The 20059-nt window shown below is 42.2% G+C and overlaps 1 protein-coding gene across 2 annotated transcripts; it reads right to left on the bottom strand.

Moving 5' to 3' along the window:
- Positions 1 to 1056: 1056 nt before the first annotated feature.
- On the bottom strand, positions 1057 to 12413 carry TNFSF10 (TNF superfamily member 10). Of its 2 annotated transcripts, none has more exons than XM_071752656.1 (5): positions 12139 to 12413; positions 8063 to 8215; positions 6606 to 6648; positions 5760 to 5876; positions 1057 to 4323 (listed from the first exon to the last, which is right to left on the bottom strand). In XM_071752656.1, exons 1-5 carry the CDS (start codon positions 12262 to 12264, stop codon positions 3878 to 3880), a joined length of 885 nt encoding a protein of 294 aa, XP_071608757.1. In that variant the 5' UTR covers positions 12265 to 12413; the 3' UTR covers positions 1057 to 3877. The 2 variants fall into 2 exon arrangements, with proteins under 2 accessions (XP_071608757.1, XP_071608756.1); XM_071752655.1 differs by having other exon boundaries at positions 3747 to 4326; positions 12139 to 12399.
- Positions 12414 to 20059: the final 7646 nt, after the last annotated feature.

Below are 20059 nucleotides of genomic sequence, written 5' to 3'. Positions count from 1 at the left end.
AAGAAACGGCCTCAAATTGTGCTAGGGAGGTTTATATCAGATATTAGGAAAAATTTTTTTACTGAAAGGGTTGTTAGGCACTGGCTCAGGCTGCCCAGGGAAGTGGTGGAGCCACCCTGGCTGGAGGGATTTAACAGAGATGTGGTGCTTGGGGACATGGTTTAGTGGTGGTCTTGGCCATGTGCTAGGTTAGCAGTTGGACTTGATGATCTTAAAAGGTCTTTTCCAACCCAAACAACCCAGGGATTTTTAAAAGAGAGAGGTAGGGGTCTGCCAAGGCCCAAGGCAGTGGGAATAAAATGATGCTGAGAACTGCTAAGGGAATGCAATGGGAAAAAAAGATGAATAGAGATGAAACAGCTCTTAGGGGGGGGTAGAACTAAGGCATGGGCAATTTTCTTTCCTGACGTGGCAGGTTACTGCTGCTCCAGATCCCTCTCCCATCTTAGGGCTGGGAGCCAGGGTGGGTGATGCTTTCATGTCTTGTTGACTTTCCAGGCTCCACTTGGGTTTCCTACCCCTTTTTTGGGTGTTGTGAATTTCGGAAGTAGAGTGGGAAGACCAAACAGTATCCCATGTTTGTTTTTTGGGGCAGGGAATGCTGTTGTTTTTAGCATCATGGCATCTGCAGTTTACTGCTGCTTTACATCTGTGTAAATGGCCTTTGTCCCTACCAGTTCAACAGAGTTTCTACTCTAGTTTGGCAATGGACAGGAATTAGATGTTTCCACACTAAATAGATTTCCCAGAGCTCAAGTAACTGCCAAAGCCCAGAACCATGAGGACTTCGAGGGAAGTGCTCAGGGTTTTGTAGTCTCTAATCATGAGATAATTTTTGGTGTTTTCTTCAGTGTACTCCTTGCAGATGCTGCTCACCAACTAGGAGCAGGAAGCCACTTACCTCATGTTGCACACAATGTCTTTGCTTTCCAAACCATTTCTGACCCTATAGAATGGTGATGGTAACTGATCACTGTAACTGATACCACTTGATGTCAGATTAATTCAGACTGGGGTTTTGCTATGGAAGCCATAGGATGACACCAATAATCACTCTAAGACTAAATAACCATTTACTGACACTCTTTTATGCAAAACGAATGTAGAAAAATCGTAACATTTGTAATGTTGCCACAACCTACAGCTACAAATAAAAATTTGCTACATTTACCATTCAAGGAAAAATATTCAGGTACAAATGTACAGACAAAAGTTGCTGTATTTTTCCAGTCATCTTCAAAAGGTGTCCTTCCTGATATTGCTTCATAATCTCTCCCCAGGATAATATCTAGCAATCATGTCCTTGGATTAATCAGAAATAAAATGTGATTATTTGGTACAATCCCTGCTGAGATACATTCTCCATGCAGAGACCAAGAATATGTATGTTTAGGTAAGAAAGATAGATAATACCTGAGAACATTCCCAGGCATGGTGTTATACATTGAGAGCTGAGAAGATGAAGCAAAATAATCTGTGTACAGTTTGTTCAACATCAGCTGCAAATTTGCAGAGTCCCCATGGTTTCCTTCCAGTTGCTTCCAGCAGCCTCTGCAAATCAATCCTTAGCCATAGGAAGAGTTTTCTGGCTCTAAGCTGCCACCAGTAAACCCCAAATACTTCTTCACAGTTCTAATAAGTTTCCTTTCAAATAAGCTCATAAAATAAATTTCTAAAAAACAAAAAAAATCCAACACAAAAACCTCCAAACTTTTTTAATATAATAAATTGCTAAAAAAAATCTTTAGACACAACAACACAGTTAAATCCTGTGCTGGTGTCAAAGAGCTGAGTCAATTTGTAAGTAAATTCACCCACAGAGCAGGTATCCAGGTGTGCAGGGAATGCTTTTGTTCTCCCAAGCCTTCTCAGGCAGGCAGAAAGTTTCTGAATTTAATACTGAAATCCAAAAGAAAACTGTAGAACTCCTCTGTTGGAACAGACTATTCAAGAATGAGGCAAACCCAAGCAGTCCAGTGAACGATGAGGCATTTCACATAATTGATTAAAATAGTGAAAAAACCCGATAGTGGTTAAAACACTGGGAAAAAAGTGCATGTGGCACCATGGTGAAACAACAGGCTGAAGCTAAAACTCTATTTTATGCTTATGGCAGTGTGTTCCTTTGCTCTACCCTGACAAAAAAAGGTATGGCTGAAATTCTTCTCTTGCTGCTCAAACACAGGTATTTCAGTGAAGCAACAGCTTTTCTGAATGGAGAAATAAATGCAGGGGCTTGTGTCTATTCATTTCTTCCTGTTGACAAAGTAGTAAGATGAATGATGCACGTTTACTCCCGAGGCCCATGTGCAAGAGCTGTAGAGTGATTTAATTACCAGAACTGGAGGTGTATGGGAGGGTTCCCACGGCAACCTTAGTCTAGTAAAAAAAACCAGACAAGCAGACTTTCTCCTGGCATCATTCAGTTGATGTCAAGTAACATTTGCATAACATCTGTCTTCCTGTCCCTCAATTTTTTTCACTTTTACCATTTTTTTTTTCCCCCCCCACTATTTTCCTTGAACCTGGCCAAAATGTGTTCATGGTGCAAACTGGTGTCACACCCTTGAAAATCCTGTGACTGTGCTGATATATGCTACTGCATGTATCTAGCACACACAGCTTACACTTGCCAATCTTTTTTTCCTTTTTTTTTTTTTATATAAATAGTCTTCCTCATAAGAATAAAAAAACATAGTGGCCCGTATTTTTTTAAAAATCATGTGCTTAAAGAAAGCTACAAAAATTTTCCAATCATGGACTTGATGATCTCTGAGGTCCCTTCCAACCCAGCCAATTCTATGATTCTATGATTCCTCAAAACCAAAATAGCATTAACCAAATTGCAGCTTTTGACCAAGTACTGATAGCTGTGTATGTCTTCCCTAAAATGCCAATCATCAGGGTGTATTATTCTGCATTACATCCTACCAAACACAGGCCAGTACAGGTGAACATGGAACCACACCATGCTGAGTTTGTGACAAATGTCTAATAAGATTATTTACAAAAAAACACCTTTTTTCCTGAATCAAGTACTTGCTGTCAACAAGGGTAACAGCAAGCATATTACTGAACCTCCTGGAAGCCTGGTGAAATCTCAGCAGCCCAGTAATTAAGGAAATGAGCATTATCATAATGCACTGATCAAGATACTGATTGATTGAAAAACCTCTTCTGTGCAATTTCAGCGGCTGTTTTTATGTACAATATCCTGATTTAAGACAGACTAATGTGTTTACTCAAGCCATGATCCTGAAAAATGCTTAGGCACATACTTAATTTCAAGCATGTGAATAGTCTGTGTGAGGCTGTTTATGTGCTTGAAACTAATTAGGTGCTTAAGTGGATGGTTAGATGAGATGAAGCTGTGTAGCTGGAGTTTCTGACAGCCTTTCAGCTTTTGTAGAACTCAAGATTGAAACAAAAACTTCCAAAGTAATTCGACAGTGAGCTGGGAAGCAAAGGCTCTCTCCAAAAGCCTAAATATTCAGGACAGTCCCAGTGGAAACCACAAATAAAATGTGATATCCACTCTCAAACTTCAGTAACCAGACCTGAAGCATCCTCCATCCCACTTGCCATGGCCAAGCTGGTGTGGAGCACATCCCTGGTGGTGAGTGCTTACCTGCCTGGAGTTCTGCCCCAAGGGATCACCTGTGGGGTGTGAAATCCATGGGGCTCTTGCCCACAGGAAGCTTCCCAGCTGGTGGGAGAACATTTGGCAGGGCCAGAGCTTGGGCTGAGTGAGCTGAGAAAAGGGGAGTTCTGGTTTTGTTGGTATTGCTGTGGTGCTCTCCTCTTCTCCCCTGTTTATAGAATTTTAAGCTGGTCCAGAGCAGGAAAACTGTGTCCTTTGAAGCACGATTTTCATCTTTTAAGCGACCATAAAGGCCCCAAAAAAACTTGCCTCTTTGTCCATGTCAACTATCTCACTATTACTGACAGCGACAAAAATCCTGTCTTCTCTTTTCAGCTGAAACACACCACCCTGGTAGACAGAATAAAGTCCATATTCTGCCTTTTTAGACCAGCAGCTTGTTCTTGCACTTTTCATGAGCAAAATGGGCTCTGGGTAGTTGGTGAGTTTGTAGACGTACTGGACAAGTTGTTTGGGGTTCCTGATCTGTGCCAACAAATCTGAGCCCTCGTTCTCGTTTTCACGGAAACGGAAATAAGTCTGTGAGTAAATGTAATAAAAGCCTGTTTGGGGTATCACCAGTTCTCCATTTCTCAGCTCCACGTTGTGAAGGAAAGAGTGGCCTTTCCTTGATGATTCCCAGTTGTTTATTTTTTGTCCACTCCCTCTTCTAGGTAAGGAATCTGCTTAAGGAAAAAAAAAAAAAAAAAAAAAAAAAAGATAAGATCTTTAATTAAAAGCCAGGTAGTGAAGCCAGGTGTCTGCTAGTCAGGGAGTCTGTCCTTAAACAAAAAAACTAAGGAAATCTGCTCTTCTCAGAGGCTATTAAGTTCATTCTCAAAACAATGTGAAGATCCAGAAGTAAGCTCTGTGGAAATTCACATGAGCTACCTTTATTTTTCATTAATGTGCTCCCTATTAAGAGATAAAAAATCATCATGTTGTTACTTAGTGACCAACTTAAAATATCAGTTTGTGCCCGACAGCCAACTTAAAATATCCATTTTGTCTGATACCCTCCAAAGCTGCAGAAACCCTACCAAGCCTTTCATTAACATAGCCTGAATGTCAAGTCTCTCCTGTTTCTGTCTCACATTTCTAATAGGTCTGTCACCATGGCAGCTGGGCCTTACACAACTAACAGATGGAAATTAAAGGAAAGAGCTAAACTTAACATTGGGAAGAAGGGTTTGGGGTTTTTTTCCCCCCATAATGAAGGCTGCAGAAAAAAAAGTTAGGGAGGTTATTGGAGGGACCAGGCCTTCTCCTCCTTTCTACAAGAACTGACTGAAAAAAACCCCATTGTCTGGGACAAAATGACTTTTTTATGATTTGTTTCTCACTGTTAACTCAATGCAAGTATTAAAAAGTGAATATAAGAAATTAAAGGAAAGAGGAAAACTTAACATTGGGAAGAAGGGTTTGGGGCTTTTTTACCCCCATAATAAAGGTTCCAGAAAAAAAGTTAGGGAGGTAGTAGGAGGGACCAGGCCTTTTCCTCCTTTCTACAAGAACTGACTGAAAAAAACCCCATTGTCTGGGACAAAATGACTTTTTTATGATTTGTTTCTCACTGTTAACTCAATGCAAGTATTAAAAAGTGAATATAAGAAATTAAAGGAAAGAGGAAAACTTAACATTGGGAAGAAGAGTTTGGGTTTTTTTTCCCCCCATAATAAAGGTTCCAGAAAAAAAGTTAGGGAGGTAATAGGAGGGACCAGGCCTTCTTCTTCTTTCTACAAGAATTAGCTGAAAAAAACGCCATTGTCTGGGACAAAATGACTTTTTTATGATTTGTTTCTCACTGTTAACTCAATGCAAGTATTAAAAAGTGAATATCAGAAATTACAGGAAAGAGGAAAACTTAACATTGGGAAGAAGGGTTTGGGGTTTTTTTACCCCCATAATAAAGGTTCCAGAAAAAAAGTTAGGAGGGACCAGGACTTCTTTCTGCAAGAATTAGCTAAAAAAAAAAAAAACATTGTCTGGGACAAAATGACTTTTTTACGATTCGTTTCTCAATGCAAGTATTAAAAAGTTAATGTAAGCACGAGGCTAGCAGCAAGAGAGTAATTTCTGTGATGGGTTTTTTTGGCTGTTTTTAATAGTTTTTCCTTACTGCGTGGGGACAGGGAATTCTTCCTGTTGCTGTTGCCCGTCAGATGCGCCGCGATCCTGTAGGGGGGACTGCGGGGCTGCTGCCCATCCGTGTGTGGCAGTGTCAGGGCTCTCTCAGCTGGGGAAAGACCAGAAATGGAAACCTCGTGTTAGAAGCAAGGATGTAGGAAAGCACATCTGGTAAACACATCTGTCCTGCTTGACCTGATATTAAGGAATATGTAAATCATGGGTTTTAATTGACTAAGTCACAGGCTGAATGCTCTTCACTGCCTAGTGAGACTCCCAACTGCTTTTTTGCTCTTGCTCTCCTTGAAATGCCCTTATACAACTTTTTTTCTTCTTTTTCTCCTCCCCCCAGCCCCAAATGGCCAGTAGATAACTTGAAATAACCCATAGTACCAAATATTCATAATCAGTCTCCTTAAGGGTATTCATATTTTTTCACTCCAGTTTCCACCTGGAGGTTGTAGTGCTTTGGCTCAATGTGTTTTAGAGCTGTAGGAGCTCTAAAAACTCCACTATGTTTTTGGACAACTCTGTGCAAAGCAGCTCAGTGCTGCTTGTTCCCAGGAGAGCAGACTGGCCCCAAATGGCCCCATAACACTCTAGGATTGAGGTCTAGAAGCCAAGTCCTCTGCATCCCCCTTGGTTACCTTGCTCTAACCACTTGACCATATTTCTGGCTCCTGAAAATTTGCCTTCTAGTAAGAAGTAATCAGGTTTTTTGATGACTTGCTGCCAGTACAAGACTTTAGTGTTTTCTGCACTTCTAAAATACTCCTTGAGTCACTATCAAGTGCCAGTAGCAGCTCCTTTTTGCCAGCTAATAAAATTATGAGAATACCGTTGACTGCAGATATGTTTTCCTCAAAGCTCCTCGACATCATCTGATAACAAAAAAGAAAAAAGAATTAGTTTATCATCAGAAACTCACAGGTGAAGGAAAAAGAAACTCCCTTCTCTAACTCATAAATTAAGAGTATGCTGGATATGATCAACAAGAAAACAAAAAAACTCCGTATTAGTTTCTTGTAATAAAGGATTTCTAAATTTATAACTTTTATTCATTAAGCACGTGGGAAAATATTTTCAAGACAGCTCAACCATTTGGGCTTTTCCCAAATAAGGGATACAGTGTACAAGCACCAGCCTGCATTTGCAGAATACCTGGCAGTGTGCACTGCTCTGGGATCTTAGTTCTGAGAAATTAAATTTCATTTATTTTTACATCTCTACATATTTATATAGGATATCTTACTTTGTGCACTCAGTGTGCTGACTGATGAAATTAGTTTGGTTACCAATAGTAGTGTAGCTGCAGCAAGTTGATGGCTTGAGCTGATTTATTTAGGTTACTAACGTGGGTCCTGGATTGCCACTTAGAGATGGGGTCTGCCTTGCCAAATTTCTATTTACCACCCTATCCACAGATCTATCTCTTTTATTATTACTGTTGCTATCATCATCATCCATTCTTATTTCTGGCAACCAAGCCACCTTTTTTGAGCAACTTGGAAGCTAGCAGGTATATTAAATGTGTAAACAACCACTAAATAAAACAATATTTTCTTTTTGCAGAAGTTCAGGACCTTTACTGACAGAACTTCTACCAAAGGAGACAAGACCTGAGAATACAAACAGAGGATCTGTTTTGGACTGCACAATTTGTCTGGTGAGTTTCAGCCAGAAGTCGACTTTTATGAATGAGTTTTTTTACATGCTGAAGATGGGATTTTGGTTTTGTAAACCAATGCAGAAGATTTTAGCCTCTCTGATTTTTCAGCCAGGCTTACTTTCTCCTCAGCAGCCAAAATTTTATATGTGGTGTCTAATCCATGCAGGAGATGTTTTCTGAACGCTGAGCTGGGAAGGTGCTGTGCCTGCTTTCTCCTCCCAGCTCTACCTCACCCAGCTCATAATTTGACCATTCCTCAGGCACCTTTTTTCTCCCCCCAGGTTACATCTCATCCAGAGAGACACCTCTGCTAGCCCTATGATCAGCATGCTCAGCTAGAAAACAAGCTCAAGTTAAACAATTCTACCCGGAGGTATTTCAGACAAGCCAACCCATCACTGAAATTCACTTAGTAAAAACCTGATTGTCTTTTATTGTTTCCTGAACCTGGTGAAACCCCTGTCAGAGGTTTATTTTGGCTTCAGTACCAGAGTTCTGCAGCTGAAGCTGTGGCTTAGCTATTGCTTTGCCAGGGAACAATCTCAGAGTCCCACTTTATTCTGCTCTTAGGATTTTTTAAATTGCAATATCATTAAGCACTGTTAAGCAGGTCAGTTCCCAAATACCTTCTTAATTAACTTTCCCAGGTGCCACTTTACTTGCCAGCAGGGGTCAGCAGCTCTGTCTTGGCTTTCAATTAGATCCAAGTTCTGGACAAAATTTCCAATTTCCTCCCCGGTGAGACAAGCAATTCCACTCCTGGAGTATGTGTCCCGGAGCTGCAGCAGAAGGGAAAACCAGGATTTTTCACCTGTGATGTGCTGACAGATGTTCAGCTGTGGTATGGCAATAAATTCACTACTTTTTTCCTTTAAAGCATCTGGTATGACTGCACAAGTTATGATTAGAGAGACAGCACGAGCAATTAATTGTTTTTACAAATTTATTTAACTATGATGGCACATCCAATATGCAAAAATATACATATATTATCTTCATGGACATAAATTTGGTATCCAGCACTCAACTAAAGAAGCTTTGTGAAAATTCAAAACTCAAATCACTGATGCAAATTCTTTGGTTTCTCTTGTTCTGTGTTAAAAAACATTTCTTTTGCACAAAGGATTTTTCTTCACAAGTTACTGGGGATGAAATCAAATACCAGACTTTAAAAAGTATTTTCTATTCTGTTTTTTTCAGCCAATGCCATTCACAATCCAGGTTTGTAGTGTCATATACAGCCATGCCATCTCCTCCCTCTATCCAGTCTGGGATCTCTCATTAAGTGACCTCATAGTCCAGAACAAACTCCAGAGAACAGAAATGACAATCGAGTTCAAACAAAGTTATTTTGCTGACTGGCATGGATAAAATATATTGTATGACTAGATATTTTATATTCTATGACTAGATGCTAAATTCTATAGCTATAGTCTATATTCTGTATTCTATATATATTCTATATATAACAGAAAAAAATATATAGAAAAAATATATACAGAAAATATAGCAAAAATTCCTGTTGACTCCAAGGGAATCTGACTTGGGGAGATTTGTAACCCAGCAGAAAGTTCTTCCCAAGCCTTGCTTTGACCCAGGTAACTCCAGCTGGCGCTGTTGGTTCATGCACAGCACAAAATCTGCCTGGAACCTGGGAATTCCAGCAGAGATCAGCTCCTGTTTGCTTTGAATTCGGTTGCTGCTGCATCAGCTGTAAAGACTGGCAAGGTTTGTTATGCCAGCAAAATGCTACAGGAACTTGGAAAACAGCAGCAATAGACATGCAAAGCACTCAGGAAGGCTGCTTTTAACATTTGAATATCACTCTTCTTATGTTAAAGAAGTGTGGTTTGGTTTGCTAAACAGAAATATTTATTCTACAAGTACCAGTTTAGGCTGTAGTTAACACTGGGGTACTTAAAACAACAAATGGAGTCCCCTCCCCCTTTCAGCCCAACTCTTTTCCTGCCTGTTGGAAAACAAAGCTGTTTAGGAAAAGATTTAATTAGCCCATATTGTCCTACAGGTCCTACAGCACCTTCAGTTTCCAGCAGCAGGCTCTACTGAGCTTCACCTAATACTTGAAATTAATTTGTATTCTGTAGGCATCAAAGTGAAATGGGGCCACCAGTGGGAGTGTTTGTGAAGGTCCTTGATGAGAAGTACAGGGGTAGTCTTAAAACAGGTTTCTTGTTCCAAGAACCTACTTAAGTGATTAAAACGACATGCCTGTAAAGGTAAAAATGCAGTTAAAACTACAGGCTCTGACAGATTTAACTATACTAGCAAGGAGTTTTATAAAAAATTATGCCAGCTACTGAGATGTTACTGTTTATTCTCTCAGATCTGCTACAGCTTCACCTTTGAGCTTTGCCCTCCAGACTGGAAGCAAGCAGTCCTGCACTTCTGCCTTTTCCTACCTCACCTAGTTTTCTCCCAAACAGCTTTACTATCCTGGCATTAGAACAGTATTTTAGGTGCATTTTGAAATCCGCAGGGAATACAACTTTGTCTCAGCATGGTCCTGGAGGATTGGTATTTTTGTTTTCTGAGCAGAGAAAGCAAGGCATTGGGTGTTGTAAGACACTCAAATGAGGTTAAGCTGTAGCACTGAAGTGTTTGAAGACAGAAGTCCCATAGGAACATGTTCTTGTAAAGCTCCTCTCCTACTCTAGGAGTAGTGTGTGGACTACGTTTCCAAAACACAAGGAAATCCAAGGAAATAACAAGGATATCCAGCCCTGTATCCTGAAGCAGACTGCACTTTATTGTGCTTCTGTCTCAGCACTTCCTGCCACAGCAAAACTCTTGAACAAATGGCCCTATTCTTAGTCCTACTCAGATTACTACAGCCCAAGAGGAAAAACCCCTGATAATTATATATAATTTTTTTTGGTAAATATAAAAATATCTGCTGTCTGTGAAAGCACAGTGATTTGGTGAAGGTACAGAAATGCAGATGTGAAGAACAAGGGGGAAGACAAACAGGCAGACAAAAATCCCATTCTATGTTTTAAGATTCACTCCACATGCACCATGTGGATGTGGGGTAGCAGACTATGTGTCCAGGTAAGCTTTTCTTTTTTTTAGTGTGCACCATATGGTCCATGCAAGAATATGCACATAGGGTACCCCCTCTAGATCCAGCAACCTTACTTTGTAGCCCAGCAGAACTTAGTTTTTCACACCAAATTCAGGCTTCTTGTTCTTCAGAAGCAGCGAGTTGTCTTTTCACCAGGTAGCATTAGATGTGGCTGTGTCCCAGGTGCATATATTTGAATAGAAGGAAGGGACAGATAAGTGTGGTTACTAATTATTTAGAAAGCAGGCTTGTCAGCAAAGGACTCTGAACTGCATGCTTTAAGAGCTGAGAATGTATTTAGGTATTCTTCTCCATTTTCTGTATGATGTAGCCTGATAGCATAAAATTGACAGGTTTTTTGTGACTCCCCTGTTTCTCCAAATTTGGGACAGCCACAGCTATAAACTTTGTAGGAATATCTACTTTATACATTTCCAAACTATGAGCATTGGTTTATCTTGTAGAACACTGTACACCCTTTAACATTTGCTTCACACAAGACTTTGAAGACATCTCAGAAGACCTATCAAATCTGCTGTGGAATAAACACCCAGGTAATATAATTTTACATTTATGCAATACTTCCTGAAGTTGTTTAACTACATTACTTACCTGCAGTTAGATTTACCAGGGAATGCAAGATACTGGGATACTCGATTTGGGCCCTTGCTCCATACCATAAGTAGTGGGGGTCAGTGAAAAGCATCACTGCACTCACAGCTGGGGCTAGCAGCTAAATGGGATTTTCTTAGCATGCAAACGATCTTTTGCAGGAAGAGGAAGGAGTTAAGCAGCTGCTAGCAGGCTCGGTGAAGGGGGCTGCAAGGAGGCCAAAGCATCTAGACTACACAAAGGGTATTTTACAAGTCACTCTGAGGAGTTCAGCGGTGTTTTCTGTCTGGGTGAAGTTCCTTGGGGATTAGTCACCTTCCTGCAACTATGTATTTTTGGTAGAGGAGGCACTCAGCTTTTGTCAGTCTTTTCCCCCGGTTACGTGAACATCCAGCTGGCAGAGGCTGCTGCTGTTGTCCCCTCGAACGCTACCGGGGTTTTTGCAGCGCTACTGGAGCCACGCAATGTGATGAGGCGGCAGCTCAAGCAAGCTTGCTCAAGCAAGCGCTTTTGCTACTTCCCTGCCAAACAACGCAACTTTGTTCCTTTTTTTTCTTTCTTTCTTTTTTATCTCTCTTTTTTTTTTTTTTTTTTTTTTTCTTTTTTTTTCCGTACTCGTTGGTTTTTAAAAACTTTTTAGCCGTCCTTGCCTCGCACACGCCCCAGGGCCCAGTGGAAGCCCCGAATAAAAGGAGCAGGCAGGCAGCAAGCTCAGCTCTTTGTCTGGGGAACACGGGGGGCGGCTCCGCTCCCGCACCGGCACCGCTCGGCTGCCTCCAGCCCCCCCCACCGGACCGGACCGCACCGCCCGAACCTGCGGTCGCTCCTACGGGGACCAGGGGCAGCCCCTACCTGGGTTTCATCCTGTTCTCAAAAAAAAAAAACCAGCCAAAAACAAACAAACAAACAAACAAACCACCGAAACAAAAAACCCAAAAACCTTAAAAAGAACCGGGTGAAAATGGGAGGAGAGCGCGGGGTCCCCCCGGTTGCCTCGGCCCCACCGACCTGTTTGAGCTCGTTGGTGAAGTAGAGGTAGGTGACGGCCACACAGACGGACTGCAGGAGCACTGCGGTCACCAGCACAGCTCCGCAGGTCTGCCCGGGGCTGGGGCCGCCCGCCGACAGCATCATGGCGGGGCAGGGCTGGCCCGGGCCAGCTCCGCTCTCCTCGCTCGGGAAGCTTAGCCCTGCAGCGGGGAGAAACGGGCCGGGCCGGGCCAAGCTGGGGGCTCGCCCGCCGCTGTCCCGCGTTGAACTGCTGCCCCGGCTGCCTGACCGCCCTCCGCACACCCCTCCCCGGTGCCGTCCCACTTCTCCCCGGCCGCCCGCCCGGTGCCGGCCCACTAGACGGCCCGCCCCGGTCTCCCGCCCCCCCCCTGGCAGTAAGGGAGTGGGATGGACCCGATCTGGTGGGGGTCTTGCCAGAGCTCTACACCCCCCTCTTACTCCCCTCCCCCCCCCGATGAAGTGGGGGGGTAATTTCTCAGAGTGTTTCTGAGCAACTTTTCCGAGCCGTCACCACTAGGGCATGGGGGAAATGTGCTTTTTAAAAGCAGAGGTTAATGCTGTGCTTAAGAAGCGCAGAGTTTTCTGACTCCAATCTGTGTTTTCCTTCTCTGCAGATGGTGGATCGTGGAAAGATGCCCGTGGGCTGGGAAGCGGTGCTTGTGTCCTGAGCTCCAGTGCTGGCCCTGCAGCTTGACAGCTTCTCCTTGGTCATGACACACTTCATGTCATGATGCATGGACACCAGGTACATTCTGGGCTTTCTTCATCTGAAGCCACACTTCCAGGCTCGGTTGGTTTTCAGACTTGTAAACCAGGCTCCAAATTGTTCTGCCCAGGTGGAAGTTTTTCCAAGGTTTAAGATGAGTCCATCGACTTTCCCTAGGGTTTTGGTACCTTCTCATCCCAGATTGCAGAGGATAAGTAACTTCGTTGTTACCTGTAGGTATTTTACACTCAGCAGAAGCAGCACTAGTGCAGCCACGGAAAGTGGGGATTTGAAATTCAAGTGTGGATTTGACTTAACTCGTTCACACCGTAGGAGGGGGTCAGAGTGAAATTTCAATCCCTGAGCAGCCCTAACCTGCAGGTCAAGATGCAGGGAGATGCAGGGAGGAGTTCTCTGTACAGTTACAGGGCAAAGCTAAAACTCTTCATCTCTCCTGACTGTAGAGAAGATCTTTAGAAGCTGCAACTGCATTGTATTCAAGCATTTACATGGAAATTGTTGGGGTTTTTTTTTTTCCAACACAATGTAGCAAAATGATCCCCAAGTCCCTGTTCAGTGTGGCAGCAGGCAGTTTGTTTGTCTGGGTCTTTGTAACATTCAGTGTGCCAAAGCAGTTCAAATCTGTGTAATTCCAACATATAAACCAGCTGGGGAGGATTAACATTTTCTTGCAAGTGAGCTCATGGTCTCCTATGACTATTCAGCAAAATAAATGTGAGATTTTGGGCTTCTGCTTTGTAGCATCCCTGTGTCTTTCTGAGCAGGGCTAGCAGGACTCTTGATCACTTTTATTTAATGCAAAGAAGCTCTGCATCATCAGCAGGAGTTTCTTATACTTTGTAGTGCATGCACAAAAGAATCTTACAAAAAACCCTGCCTCTCTCCTACTTTGTTTATCCTTTTTCATAAATTCATTAAAAATTTCATCAGGGGGAGCCATGTCAAGAGTCACTCAAAAGGTGATAAAACTTGGAGGAACAGGAATGAGCTTGGGCAGATTTGACTTGCAAATGTTCAGTGTGGTCTTGCCTCATTTGAAGGAAACAAAATTTCTTTCAATATTTCCTTTTAAGAAGAATAGATATGAAAGTGAAAGGAAGCCCACAGCACTATGTAGCACTCTTGTTATTGTTCACATTTAGGCGTTGGTCTTTATTATATTTTTCTGGCCTCATCCCAGATTTCTCCCCAACCTATTATTTGCAACAGGACCGTTTTTGTGGGAAAATTCATGAGAGATTTTCTTAAAAACCTTTACTGAGCTTGCAGATGTCTACCATGCATGGTTCATGTCCCTCTGACCCATCATTTGAAATCCTCCATGGATATTCCCTATGTCCCTGACTTAATACTTGTTCAGTTAGTGCCAGTGTTGTAGGGCAAAATTAATGAAATGTGTTGTGAAAAGAACAATGGAAAAAACAAGGAAAAAATTCCACTGATCTCTCCCTCTTTCAAAAAAGATCATGTTATATTTTGTTCTGAAGTTTTCAGGTCTTAATATGTCATACAATGATAAAAAGTTTATGGGTTTTCACACTGCCATAGGATAATATGACAGTATTATCAAGTACATTGAAGAATCTTTGCAACTTTGGTTACTTTTCCACAGTCAGTTTTTGTCTCTAGGAAGTGTAAGTTTACACAAATATTTTTTTTTCAAGGGTTTTGAGAGTGTAAATTTACCATTTTTATGACATTTTTACCCCAGTGAAATGGTGAAGTCTTGGCAGTGGTGGGAAGGAATATCATTAGTGCCCATTTACCCAAAACCAAGTTATCTGTATTTGTGCAGTGCTAGACTGAAGTAGTTTCCCAGAAAAACCTCTTGATTCTTCCTGGTTCCTTCATCCTATTAAAGGCTACTCAGTGAATCATTTAATTGGAGATAAACCTTAATCTGTCCTTTGACTGAAGACCTCTGTTCCTTGGTGTGTCAAGGAAACACCTGGCTGTGGGCCAGTTATACTTCTCCCTCAGCAGTGTGACCAGTAGGAATCTGTAATGGCTCTGAAAATATATAAAAAATTAAAGGAAAATTAAAGGAAAAGTGTCTTGGAAAACGTCCCTGGTTTTCTTTCCTCACTGACTGCAGTGAGGGAAGTGACGAAGATGTTTTCAGAGGAGGACAGAGGTTGACATGGATTTACAGGTACACTTGTCCCAGGGATGCAGATGGGTTTTCTCCCTGCCAGCCTTGGCACAGCAGGGTTGGACTTGTTTCCCAAACGAGAGAAAGCAGAATTGACTTTCTGGTATGCAGCAGTTCTTGACATTGATTTCTCTGCTGAGCAGCAAAGGAGGTTGTGCTTTTCATCACAGGTATCAAAGCATGGAATTGTTGTGCTGTAGTTGCAGGGAGGGCATTTAGCCCTTCTGGGGAGGAGAGAAGCCTCAGGCTGTGTTTTCTGGCTGTAGCTTTCCACCTCGGGGGAGCACGGCTCAAATTGAGCTTTTTGTCACCTAAAATGGGATGAGTTTGCCTTCACAAGTTGAGCTCTGGTTTAATAACCAGTTCCCACCAGACAGCACCTGAATGCTGCTGGTGGTTTGGGCTTTGCTGGTGGTTTGGTTTGGGTTATTTGGAGTAGACTCCAGCCATCAGTTCCTCCTGGTGCTGGATATTTGGCTCATTGTAAATATTTGGTAAGAGCACATTAAAAAATTTTTGTGCCTTCTCCCCCAAGGGAAGGGACAGTCCATGCCCACCTCTGCACACTGCCATGCACATAAGGGACGCTGCCACTCTTTGCTTCAGCAGCCTGGGCCACAAACAGCCTCATCCTGTCCAAAAAAAGCAGAGTTTGTGGCAGTCAGCTCAGAGTTAAGTTTGCTCCCTGATGCTCCTTTTTGCACATGTGAAGGACAGATCACATCTTGGCTCTCCAAGGGCTGTTTACTCCTTCGTGGTCCATGTGCCAGAGTCAGACCTCATGTTTTCCTGCCAGTTGTAAACCACTGCAAACTGATGAGTTAGCTGTAATTTATGGTGTCAGGGGATCAGAATGAGGATCTGTTTATTAGTGCAATGCCCTTGTTGTTTATTGTGTTAACACAAACATGTGTAAATCAGCTGGCTTGAAGTCCACCTATAAATTAATTTATTCAGACCTGACCCTTGCTTCAATGTCCCAAGCAGTGGATTTGATAAATAGAGCAGGGAATACATGTGCATATGCATGACATGCTCATTTCCAATAACACTGTAATATTGTTGGTGCTCTAGACCTAACTTTGGAGCTCCCATTTTTCGTTGATAGAATAGTTTCATCTTTTGCCTGTTAATGTGCTTTTTTTTTTTTTTTTTTTTTTTTTTTTTAATTTTATTTTATTGCCGGTTATATAGGGGTACTTCCCATAGTGTACTGTCCTTTATGAGCACTCTTCATCTTGAAGAGTATTAGGACTTCTTTAGCTTTCTGCACAGAGTTTGCACTTAGCCAGGTTGTGAGTGAAACAGGAGCAGTGGCAGGAGTGGTTTCCAGATTTGTGCTCTTTAACAGCATCATTAACCACAGGTCTGAGGTTTCTTGGCAGCATCTCTAGAAACTCAACTCACGCTTTAGGCTGCCCTGGCCAAGCAACCTAGGTTTATTAGGTTGCTGTGGCTTAAAAAGGGAAGAGCATCTCCCTGATTTTGACCTTTCCTGTGAGTTCTGGTGAAACTCCAGCTCTGTGCTGCAGTCCTGTGCGTGAGGTTTGCTCCGACAGAGCCAAATGCCAGGGATTGTCACCAGGCACATCCCAACAAAGCACATGGATAGTACTCAGTGAATCTGTGCAATTGGTTTCACTGGGATGCCCTGGTCCAGGAGGCCTTCTTATGTTTTAGAATGTAAATGTTTTATATGTTATTGTTTTAATTATCTGTAGCACTGCAACACTGAATTTCAGTTCCATGGGAATGTCTCAAGCTTCAAAATTTCTGCTCGTCTTAGAATGAAAAATTTTGGTTAAAGAAAAATTTCCAAAAGCTTTCTTTTGGAATAGTTGAAATTGCTTAATCATTAGAATAATGTATGTATCCACTGTAAGGGCTACATGGGCTATGCTTTCCTGTATGTCCCTTGAGATCATCAGGGTAGAAGAAACTCATTTCAGCTGCACATCCCAAGGCTGGATCTGGCTGTTTCCTTATTATGTGACCAGACTCGTGTGAAGCACTCAGTGATGCTAAGTCCCCTTTGCTAAGGGAGTGAAGGGGATGTTTACAGCCACTTGCAATTCTTTCTCTCTGTTATATTAACAAAATTTTATCATTGAGAAAGGTTCATTGCAGCCCCAGCTCCAGGGGAAGCTGAGAGGAAATCCATAACATACCTGGCTGCCTCTGGAACTCTTTAGAAAGAGGAGGAATTTTCCCTGGCACATGGCAAAGCCTTGCTAAGCAATCAGCTTAAGCCTTGAAGCATGAAATTTGATTATCTTTACATTAGCTGTGTGCCTTTAACCTCCACTGAAAAATGGAAGACAGCTATTTCTCTTTAGGGTGCCAGATATGTATGCAAAGAAATTATTTTTGTGGAAGCTCATTCATGGTGAAGCATCTGTCACACAACTGTCTTTGCCTGGGCTACAGTTTCCTCCTGGAGTAGATTAAAAGCAATACAAGAGGCTGGAGAACTGAAAGAGATTTTTGCCTCCTCACTGAGGGAACCTGACATCTGCCCTCCCCTGTAACTACTTAAAATTGTGGATTGTGCCATGTATTTGTATTATATTAACTGGGCAGCACTGTTTTCTCTCTTTTGGTTGAAAAAACATGGAGTGAAGTTAAATTCTCAGCTCTGCCCAGCAGAATCTGTTTTCTGGCAATCTTGGTTTGGCTTGATCTACAACATGTTTAATCCAGATTGAGTGCATGTGGATTTGCTTTTGTGTTTATGCCTGCAGAACCATCAGGAGGATGCATTGATGCAAGCAGGGAGTAGAATGCAGAGAGGATGCACTGATGCAAGCAGGTTTGTATTGGTACCCACTAGACAGATGCACCTATGGCAAGAGCATCATCTCACATAAGGTGATACCCATTGCTCTGTGCCCAATTTCTGAGTTTGTTCACTCTGTTTCCTGCTGCTGTGGAGGTTTAGGGAGTGCTTGGTGGCTGCTTTCTTCTGGGGAGTGATTTCAGTGGCAGGTGAAGTGGGTACTGCATACACAGATGTCTGAACTTGCCCTGACAGGGATGCTGGAAAGTCTTGTGGACTGCTCTGATCCATGGCATACGGGGACCTGGCTCCTGGATGACTCCAGAAGTGCTGCATATATAAAAGATAGGTATTATAATAATAATTATAATTATAATACAAAAAAATATAATAATAAAATAAGGCACAAAGGTTTTCCCAAGATTACTTTTATATCCCAAGATTTCCTTATAAAGACTTCCTGCCAGTAGCCAGAAAGACTCACCTGCTCAGTCCTTCATGCTGTGTTACAGGTATAAATAAATAGGCAATAAATATAAAGATAATCTGGCCTTGAATATCCAGCTATTTATCCTTCTGGCATGGAGGACTTTCTGGGAGAGGGCTGTACTGATTCCTACTCAGGAAACCCTCTTTTAAATCCTTCAGGGTGGTGGTACCTGCACCATCTCAAATGTGGTTTGGTTTGTTTGGTTTTGGTCTTGGTTTGGTTTCTTTTCAGATTAAGAGCTGGGAATTCAGAAGGATTTGGAGCAGTACCTAGGCTAGACAAGGCTATTCCAGAGCATTAGAGGGAAACTTCAGAGACAGGTGAGCAGGAAATACCTAGCAGTGAAGTCAGCACAAGACTGTCAGAACTTGAATTACCTGTGCAGATTACTGGCATGGCACTGCAACTCAATAAACAGAAAGGGCTTGAGGAAGAATAGAAAGTGAAGCTGTGTCCTGGGTCAGTATGCATTCTAGTTTCATCATTTCTACTCAAAAGTTGTGTAATGTTGATGTGAGAAAAGAGCATTTATAACTATAATAATATTTAACAAAAAGTAAACTGCAGCACACTTCACTGAGCTGCAATGCATTTACTCTTGGGGCTGAGTTTTTTGCTTTTCTTCACTTACATTTTCCAAGTTAAACTCAAGCTGACATCAAGTTGCAAAACAAGAACTTGGGTGTCTGGGAAAACAAAATATATAGCAAACACTTCCCCAGCCTCTTCGAAGCAGGATTTCCTTATTTACTTGGGAAGGAAGCTGGAGCACATTCCTGACAATAAATAGATAATGTAAAAATCTTAACATGGAGAGCATAGCATTTTTTAAAAAGTCTTTTTCTCAGGGATGTGACAATGAGAGTGATTGCTGTACACAACCCAATACCTCATTCTGAACAACACATATCACTTGATTTTTAGCTAGCACTGAGATGTAAATTAATACAGGAGTAGTCCACAAAGCAAACCTTGCAGATATTTTCATATCTTAGCCAGCAGAACATTCCCAACTTGTGTGTTCAGCTTTGTCCAGCCATTACTCTTATTTATCTGAACAGGACAATATCAGCAGATTAACTACTACTCTGGTCACACAGAGTTGTTAGTAATGTATTAACTAGAAAGTTTGTTCAAGTAATGCAAATAAAGTCCATCTGAAGCCAAAACAGAAGATGTCAACACTTAGAAGGAAAGAGCCTTCACAGGGCTGCTTCAGGTCCTAACAAAGTCTTAGCCTTCTTTATCCCAGGTGTCTCCTCAGCCCAGAAGGCATGGAATTTAGGAATACCAGTAATTCCATATGGTGCTCCCAAATGGATTGTTAGGGTCCTGGAGTCTTCCTCTAGCTGGAAATACAAACTCCTTGGCTCCTGTCCTCACCTTTGTGTAGTCCTGATTTCTGAAGGGGAAGAGGTGGGAGGGAGAGGCTACAAGAGGTAACAGGTAGGGTGTGTGCAAGGGTCTGGAGGCTCTGAAAATCTCTCCCCGTGTCTACAGAGGAGCCAGGAAAGCTCTAACCCTGCCTGACCTCTGTGCACTTGTTGTCAAGGTTTCCTTTGCAGCCAGGGCAGCAGCAGTGCCTTGCCAGACCTTCCCATACTGTGCTGGAGATGATCAGGACAACCATCAGTAGGACCACCATGCAAAGACAGGTCACAAAAGAAGCTAGAACCTATTTTTTTTCAAGTCTGTGTTGATCATCCTGGGTGTTTTTGGCGCTGTGTTGTGGCAGGGACACCAAACCTCTGCGGGGACACAGCTGAAAACACA

The sequence above is a fragment of the Heliangelus exortis genome, chromosome 9, assembly GCF_036169615.1.
Source record: "Heliangelus exortis chromosome 9, bHelExo1.hap1, whole genome shotgun sequence".
Lineage (NCBI taxonomy): Eukaryota > Metazoa > Chordata > Aves > Apodiformes > Trochilidae > Heliangelus > Heliangelus exortis.
The sequence above is the reverse complement of the archived record's forward strand: the minus strand, read 5'-3'. Positions and strand labels throughout refer to the sequence as shown.